Below are 8,649 nucleotides of genomic sequence, written 5' to 3'. Positions count from 1 at the left end.
CATAAATAGTATTGCAATGAACATTGGGGTTACATATGTCTTTTTCAGTTCTGGTTTCCTTGGTGTGCATGCCCAGAAGTGTGATTTGCTGTGTCATATGGCAGGTCTGTTCCCAGTTTCTTAAGGAATCTCCACACCCGTTCTCCAAAAATAGTGGTTGTACCAATTTGCATTCCCACCAACAGTGTAAGAGGGTTCCCTTTTTTCCACACCCTCTCTAGCATTTATTGTTTGTGGACTTTTTGATGATGGCTATTCTGGCTGGAGTGAGATGATACCTCATTGTGGTTTTGATTTGCATTTCTCTATTAACGAGTAATGTTGAGCATCTTTTCATGTGTTTATTAGTCATGTGTATGTCTTCTTTGGAGAAATGTCCATTTTGGACTTTTGCTCACTTTTTGATTGGGTTGTTCATTTTTCTGGAATTGAGCAGCATGAGCTGCTTGTATGTTTTAGAGATTAATTCTCTGTCAGTTGCTTAATTTGCTATTATTTTCTCCCATTTTGAGGGCTGTCTTTTTACCTTGCTTATAGTTTCCTTCATTGTGCAAAAGTTTTAAGTTTAATTACGTTGCGTTTGTTTGTTTTCCATTGCTCTGGGTGGTGGGTCATAGAGGATCTTGCTGTGATATATGTTGGAGAGTGTTCTGCCTATGTGTTCCTTTAAGAGTTTTATAGTTTCTGGCCTCACATTTAGGTCTTAAATTCATTTTGACTTTATTTTTGTGTATGGTGTTAGAAAGTTTTCTAGTTTCATTCTTTTACATGTAGTTGATCAGTTTTCCCAGTGTCACTTGTTGAAGAGACTGTCTTTTCTCCATTGTATATTTTTGCCTTCTTGGGCAACATAAGATGTCCATAGGTGAGTGGATTTATCTAAAGACTTCCTGTTTTGTTCCATTGATCTATATTTCTGTCTTTGTGCCAGTAATACTGTCTTGATGACTGTAGCTTTGTAGTATAATCTGAAGTTAGGAAGGTTGATTCTTCCAGGTCCATTCTTCTTTCTCAAGATTGCTTTGGCTTTTTGGGGTGTTTTGTGTTTCCATACAAATTGTGGAATTATTTGCTTTAGTTCTGTGAAGAATTCCATTGGTAGTTTGATTGGGATTGTGTCAATTGCTTTGGATAGTATACTCATTTTCACTGTATTGATTCTTCCTCTTTTATCTTTTTTTTTTTTAAACAAAGCTCATTAATGTAGGATTTAATTAGACAAGCATGTGTAATTTGTATATATGCCACTCTCAATTTTTCTTAATTTTTAACAGGTGGCTAAATCCCTTGTTTAAAATTGGTCACAAGCGGAGACTAGAAGAAGATGACATGTACTCGGTGCTTCCTGAAGATCACTCCCAGCACCTTGGAGAAGAGCTGCAAGGGTGAGCAAAGACAGCAGTGAGAAGGGGAGGGAGAGTGAGAATTTCCACAAAGGGGTAAAGGTTTGGGGGGACTTTATCTTCCTCTGGATTCTTCTAAGCCTCCTCCCCTTGACTCTGCACACTGAGACCCTCAGGCTGGGGAGCCCATATTCTCTGTGCATTTGTAGAAGTGGAGGGAGCCTGAAGCCATGGCCCTGGAGGTGGGGTCCCTGGAGAAGGGTGTCTGCCCTCCTGAGCTGCTCATGACCTGTGAATCCAGTACAGTATGGCAGGAACCCATTTCCCCAAACAGACTTTTCCCTTAATGCATGCTTTTCTGTTGCTTCAGTCTGCACCACTCATCTTTCAGGAGCCATGTGAGCAGTTAGCCAGCATTTATAGGACAGCCACAGAGCGCCCTGTATCTTCCACTCTACTACTTCCTTATCTTCCACTCTGTCCCGCCCTTGTTTTCCCTTTGGTGGACACACTGTTCTTTACTGTGTTTTGTTTCTCATCACAGGTACTGGGATCAAGAAGTTTTGAGAGCTGAGGAAGATGCGCGGGAGCCTTCTTTAACAAAAGCAATCACAAAGTGTTATTGGAAATCCTATTTAATTTGGGGAGTTTTTATATTTCTTGAGGTAAAATATTTTACATGCTGTGCATTGCTGTTCACTATATGTGGATCAGTACTAAGATGAACAGGACCTGTGGTGGGAAGAGGCCAGTAGTTTAAGGTCAGAGGATAAAATGCCTAGAAATCATGATGTAACTCAGCAGTTGTGTTTATCTTTGGAATGGCCAGGTGTCTAAAGGACTGGACCTTTGGGAGATTAACTGTTTTCCTTTTAATGGATTAAAAAATAGTGTCATTGAAGGATGGCACTGAAAAGAAAAGACATTTTATACCATATTAGGACAATATTGGTCCTCAGTATTTGATACAAATGCTAAAAGTGATCCTTGACCAAAAGAAGAACCACAACCTCAAGGAATATGTGGTTTGGAGGAAGTAAACTTGGACCCAACCCCAGTAACATAAGGCATTTTACAGGTGCTCAGCAAATGATTGTCAACTTGCCCAGGTAACTTCTGATAAATGGTTTCTTAAGAAGAGATCATCACTCCTCCCCTTCCTGTGGAATAGATCCTGGAGCCCTGCATCTGAGCTGGAGCTGCCCAGAGCTCCCAAAAGCACACCCTTCCCTGGGCTGCCCCTCCCCATAGGCCAGGTCACTGAGGCCAAAACCTCCTGTGGGGAGGAGCTCTATCTTTACCATGAATTGCAGAGAATCCGTGCACCAGCCATGCTGGTTTCTGCCCTGGCTGTGGGGGTGGTTTGCTGGCTGAAGGGAGAGTCTTGGTAGCTGACATTGGCAGAGGGTGGAGGAGGGGATGTGGAGGGCAAACCAAAGGCAGAAAGCCATGAAGTCAGTGACCTCTGTGACCCTGAAGATCCTGGGTCAAGACCCCCCAGAGGACAGTCCACCTGGGGACACAGTGCCGGCAGCCCCCTGTTCTGGCTGACCTGCTGGAGGTCTGCTGCAGGCCCCCCTGGGTGGCTCGTGCTCTCTGTGGTCCCTTAGTGCTGCCTTAGAGACACGGGCGGGCTGTGAGTGTGTGAGAACAGGAGGGATGGAAGATGCAGTTGCTGTGAAAGGGGTGTTTTAGGTGGAGAAGGTGGTGGGTTGTCCTCAGTGCATTGTGCCAGAGTGAGGTGGGTGGGCCAGGGGGTTTACAGGTGGGTGTTGTGGCTCTTGTTTAAAGGCTGTGTTGTACTGAAGGGCACTGAGGGCAGTGAGCATCTGGGCAGGTGAAGTCTGTCCCACACAGCTGGAGAGACAGAGAATCTGTCAGCTCACAGGTGACTGGGTGGTCCTGGGGGATGGAATTCTCGCTGATGACAAACGTGGGTTGGCCATCGGCCAGAGGGTTGGGACAGGTATGTGGGGTAGAGTGCCACCTTAGAGAGGGCTCTGACCACTGAGATACCTCAGTGCCTTGTGAGGGCAAGGTGGAGCGTTGACTTCAAAGTTGTCCAACCCAGCAATACTTCTTGCTGGGAATCCAGGAAGGCCAGGCTTGGGGACCATGTAAAGCGGCAACTGGTAGAGCTTGGTGCCTCTTTTAGGAGGGTGGTTGGTGTTTGGTGGTGATGGCAGAGAAGAGAGGAGTTGAGGACCTGGTAAATGTAGAGTTCATCCTCTGTAGTAGTACTGGTAGCAGTAACGGGATCATACTGAGTATTAGCCGTGGTGGTGAGGAGGCACCAATATTATCAGTAGTGTAGTAATAACAGTGGGGTTTCCCAGGTGGCACTAGAAGTAAAGAATCCTCCTGCCAATGCAGGAGACACAAGAGGCGTGAGTTTTATTCCTGGGTCGAGAAGATCCCTTGGAGTAGGAAATGCAATCCAGTATTCTTGCCTGGAGAATCCCGTGAACAGAGGAGCCTGGTGGGCTACAGTCCATGAGTCTCAAAAGAGTCAGACATGACTGAGCACAGAACAGTAATAACATAGTAAGTACTCAAAAAAATTTCATATCAGAAACTGTTATGAGCACTTTGTGTGTTATATCACTTTTATTCCTTTGACTGCATTTCAAAGTTGTAGTCACAATATTGTCCTTGTTTTAGAAGAGGGGACACTGAGTGTCAAGTAATTCCATAGTGTGCCCATGGTCACATAAAGCATAAAGGACAGAGTGATATTTTATCTCTCAGGAACTCTGACTTACCATCTTGGCCGTCTCAATAACTTATACCTTGTCCAGTGTTAGGAATGCTCATCTTTTAAAAATTTTTTATTTCACATTTCTTTTTAGCCACATGCTTGTCAGACTTTAGTTCCTAAACCAGGAATTGAACTTGGGCCACAGCAGTGAAAGCACAGTGTCTTAACCACTGGACCACCAGGGAACTCCCAGGAAGACTCATTTTGAAAGCTTTGCTTTCAGGGTCTCAGATACATGCATCCTGAACTTGGCCTAAGGATAATAAGTAGGATGCTAAGAACTCACTAGAGCAGAAAGTCAGATTGGGGATCATAATTGAGGGTACAGTCCAGGTGATCATGTCCCTGAGGTGCTGGAAGTGATTGGGATGTTAATAATGGAAATAGCATCTTGCTACCTTCAGATGAACCAGGAGCTCTTTAGGAAGCCACCTACCCCTTGTTACCATCCTCAAATGGTCTTTTATTTTATGTAGTAGAAGATCTAAACTCAGCTCAGGATTCTCAAAAACATGAACACATTTACTTTGTGGCCTCCAGCCCTCTTTTAATCCTTCTGGTTCACAGACTGACTCATAGATTATCCATGGTTCCCAGACAGTGCTGTGACCAACCACAGTGTGGGTCCTACTGGTAGCACCAGTGGGAAGAGGCAAGGTGATGCCAGTCCATGGCGAGGCTTTTGGGGTTAGGATTTCAAAGTGTGAAGACCTCTGTCCTATGAAAATTGAAGAGTGATCATTATGCTTTGGGAAACAAGTACCAGGCTGATATTCAACCTGGAGCACACACAGGCCACCCCTAAATAAAATAGGACAGTGAGTTCCCAGCACGCCTGGCCCCTGTGTGCACCTCCACAGGGACCGCGGGTGGGGAGGACAGGTCTCTGCCTGCTCAGGGCCCTCAGGGTGGAGAGGAGGAGCCTGAAGCCTCTGCCTGGACCAGAGACACAGAGACCACCTCCCCAGGTCATTAGTGCTTCTCTCTGAGAGGTGAGGTGTCCACCTGCTGGTGTGTAAAGGGGGTGACCTCAGAGAGCCAGAGTGGGTTCACCCAGTCCCTTCTCCTGAAAGGGGAGGAGTGGCCAGGGTTTATATATTCTTCCTGCGACCCTAAGAAATGGCCTGGCCTTGTCCGGTCACTTGGTCTTTGTCCAAAGCCACTTGCTGATTGTCTCGGTTTTAGGTGGAGAAAGTAGGAAGCACATGTTTATGTAAATCTTCACTTCAGAGCTCAGCTGATGGGCAGGAAGTAAACAGAATCCTCTGAGTCCCATAGTTGGGTTTGTGCCTCGATTCAGGCTGGTTCCCAGAGAGCTATAGTGGTCTCTGCATTGATTTCTCTACCCTTCTTCCAAGTGTCCCTCACTTCAGCTCAACCCAGGAGGCTGAGGAGTAGTTGCTGGTGGCACAGATACTGTGGGCTGAGAGCAACCACTGAGGACCATGAAGCAAGGGAGAGGAGGAGGGGGCATTGAGCAGAGCAGACAGGGACCTGCAGAGCAGACCTGCTGTGTGCGCCCTGCTGGTTCTTGAGAGCGTAGCATTAGCCATTAGGTGTTAGTAATAGCCACAGTGATGACCTTGAAACATAGTTGAGGGTGATGCCTTTTAACCCATTTAGAATAAAGACATATGTCAATTTTTATTTTCTCATTAAATTTTTTATAAAAATTAAAGTATTATTTACTTAAACATTGTTAGTTTCAGATATATAGTGTATAGTGATTCAATATTTTTATACATTACAAAGTGACCACTACCCTCTGTCTAGTTACCCTCTGTCACCATACAAAATTATTCCAATATTATTGACTATATTCCCTGCGTTGTACATTACATCTCCATGACTTTTTTATAGCTGAAGGTTTGTACCTCTTAAACTCCCATACCTAATTTATTCATTCCCATGCCCCCTATTCCATTTTCTTTAAGAAGTCAGGGAAGAAGGTGCCTCTTTTTGTAAAGGTGGTAATATCTGCTTAGAAGTGAAACTTTTACTTACTGTCCAGAAATATTGGCTTTTATAAATGACTTTTCTCAAGAGTTGTTCTACTATGATGGTCAGTGAGCAGCACTGAGTTTTCCAAGCCCTTTGTAAATGAGCCTCTGCCATTTAGAATTGGTCTCTTCCCAGGACTTCTGTATCATAAAAATAATCATAGCTTACACTTGTTTTTTAATGATGGTTTTAGAGCACTGTTGTAGCTCACTTAGCTGTCCCACCATTCCTTGAGGTAAATAAGGACCTGAGGGTGAAGAAGGACACACGATGGTCTGGGAGTCATGTGACTTGCAAATGGCTGACCTGATTTCTGAAGCACAGTGTTGTCAGTGTTCTCTGCATTCCGTCCTGAGGTTTCGTCTCCTGACACAGCCTCCACTGAAGGCTCAGCGCCTAGAGAAGATGTTTGTTCTACAACAGCTCTGTGCTCCTCTGTCACCTGCTTCTGGCAGAATTTTATTTTTTTCATGTTGGTGTTTAAAAATATGCCAAAAATACAAAGATCAAATAGGACTGAAAGGTAGCTGAAAGTGTCACCTCAGAATATGTGTTTTTGGCACAAATATTATATTGAACTGATTTTTTTTTTGAGAACTAGACACAAGAGAAACTCTAAAGACAGAGCAGAAGCTACTCTTCTCTGAGGGACATTTACAGTGACAAAGGAAATCTCCATTTGTAAAGATGTCTTCCTCTCAGTACCAGAAAGAGAAAGATGTCTCTAAATCACAGAAGAATCTTGTCTACAGAGAAGACTTAAATCCCCATAATGAACCCAGCCCTATTCTAGTTTGAGCTGCTTTTCCTATAAACTTCTCACATGTGCCCCCACCAGCCTTTCTTTAGCTAGAGATGATATTTACAGTAGTGGCTTGGGCCATCTCAGGAATTACTCAATTTTTCTCAGAGATTGTAGGGTTGGGGAAGAAACATTTCAAGTACTTGTGGAAATGTAGTGGAAAACTATAATGACTGGACGAGGCTCTAGCATCCATCCTTGTGAGAAGTTCCCCTAAGTAGCAAGAAGTGAGCCCAAATGTCAGGTGCTTTCAGGAGGCTGACTAACAAAAAATTTCCACCAAAAAATTTCTGCCTAAAAGACTCGGAGACTCTTGTAGAACTTTGAATGATTGTTGTGGTATTATCTTGGGCTGTTTTAAAAATCTTTTATGGTCTCACAGTGGAAAGAATATTTACTGGGTCATAGATTGGTGTCAAAGATCAAGGCTTTATGGGAACAATTTTTGATCTTGTTCCTGCTATCCAGAAGGTTTTCATTTGGTTAGTTTCAAGTTTGCCAATGAACATTTTATCAATGGTTTTATTTCTCACTCGTTGAGATTAGCATCCAGAACAGACAGAAGAGGGGCTTCCCTAGTGGTCAGTGGTTAAGAATTTTCCTGCCAATGCAGGGGACACAGATTTGATACCTGGTCCAGGAACTAAAATCACACTTGCCTTTGGGCAACTAAGCCCATCAACTGCAACTACTGAGCCCACTTGCTGCAACTACTGAAGCCTGCGTGCTCTAAAGCCCCTGCTCTGCAACAAGAGAAACCACCAAAAGCAGAAGCACGACCACCACAACTAGAGAGTAGCCCCCGCTCACTGCAACTAGAGAAAGCCCACACAGCAAGGAGGAGCCCATGTGCCTCAGTGAAGACCCAGCAAGCCAATAAATAAGTAAACAAATAAATAAGATTTAAAAAAAAGAGCAGACAGAGGAGTGGAAGCTATGAGCCATGGGCTGGCATTTGTTGTTGCTGTTACTCAGTCACTCAGTCATGTCCAACTCTTTGTGACCCCATAGACTGCAGCATGCCAGGCTTCCTTGTTCTTCACCACTGGCATTACTCTAAAAAAAAAGTTTTTGACTGCACTGGGTCTTCATTGCTTAGCAAGGGCTTTTCTCTGGTTACAGTGTGTGGGCTTCTCATTACAGTGGCTTCTCTTGTTGCAGGGCACAGGCTCTAGGTGTGATGGCTTCAGTAGTTTCCATACCTCACATGGCCTCAGTAGTTGTGGCACACGTGCTTAGTTGCTCCACGGCATGTGGAATATTCCCTGACTGGGAATGGAACCTGTGTCCCCTGCATTTGCAGGCAGATTCTTAACCATTGGACAACCAGGGGAGGCCATGGCATTATTTCTTAATGAGGTTGTTTGCTCAACTGGGTTATTAAATACTGTCTCTCAGTGGAAAATTCCAGACACACTTAGGTGTAATGACCCGCCTTTATTTTGTACTCATTTTTGGTGAATTTGTTGTATCTCTCAGTATTCTCTTTGGTGCAGGACATTACTCTTATTTCTGCTGTAATTGCAATGATACCAGGCTCAAATGGAGAGCTGAGTAACGGGCAACAGTGATTCTCAAAGAGAATCAAGTTTCAGGAAAGGCTGGGATGGCAGGTGTTAGTGCTGGGCTTCTGGTGGAGAGCCCCAGGTTTGCAGGCTGCAACACTGGACTGCCCTTGGCCATACCTGGGCTGAAATTCTTGCTTCTTTGTGTGAGCCTCCAGATTTCATCTCAGTGAAGTCTAT

At 44.3% G+C, this 8,649-nt stretch overlaps 1 protein-coding gene across 1 annotated transcript in view; it reads left to right on the top strand.

The window, feature by feature from the left end:
- Positions 1-1,329: 1,329 nt before the first annotated feature.
- The window catches only part of LOC136144155 (ATP-binding cassette sub-family C member 4-like), a 143,314-nt gene continuing 135,994 nt past the window's right edge, over positions 1,330-8,649 (top strand). The window contains 2 exon segments of the mRNA XM_065901813.1: positions 1,330-1,385; positions 1,888-2,008. Coding sequence (XP_065757885.1) covers positions 1,330-1,385; positions 1,888-2,008 — 177 coding nt within the window.

The sequence above is a fragment of the Muntiacus reevesi genome, chromosome 11 (genome assembly GCF_963930625.1).
Source record: "Muntiacus reevesi chromosome 11, mMunRee1.1, whole genome shotgun sequence".
Classification (NCBI taxonomy): domain Eukaryota; kingdom Metazoa; phylum Chordata; class Mammalia; order Artiodactyla; family Cervidae; genus Muntiacus; species Muntiacus reevesi.
The sequence above is the reverse complement of the archived record's forward strand: the minus strand, read 5'-3'. Positions and strand labels throughout refer to the sequence as shown.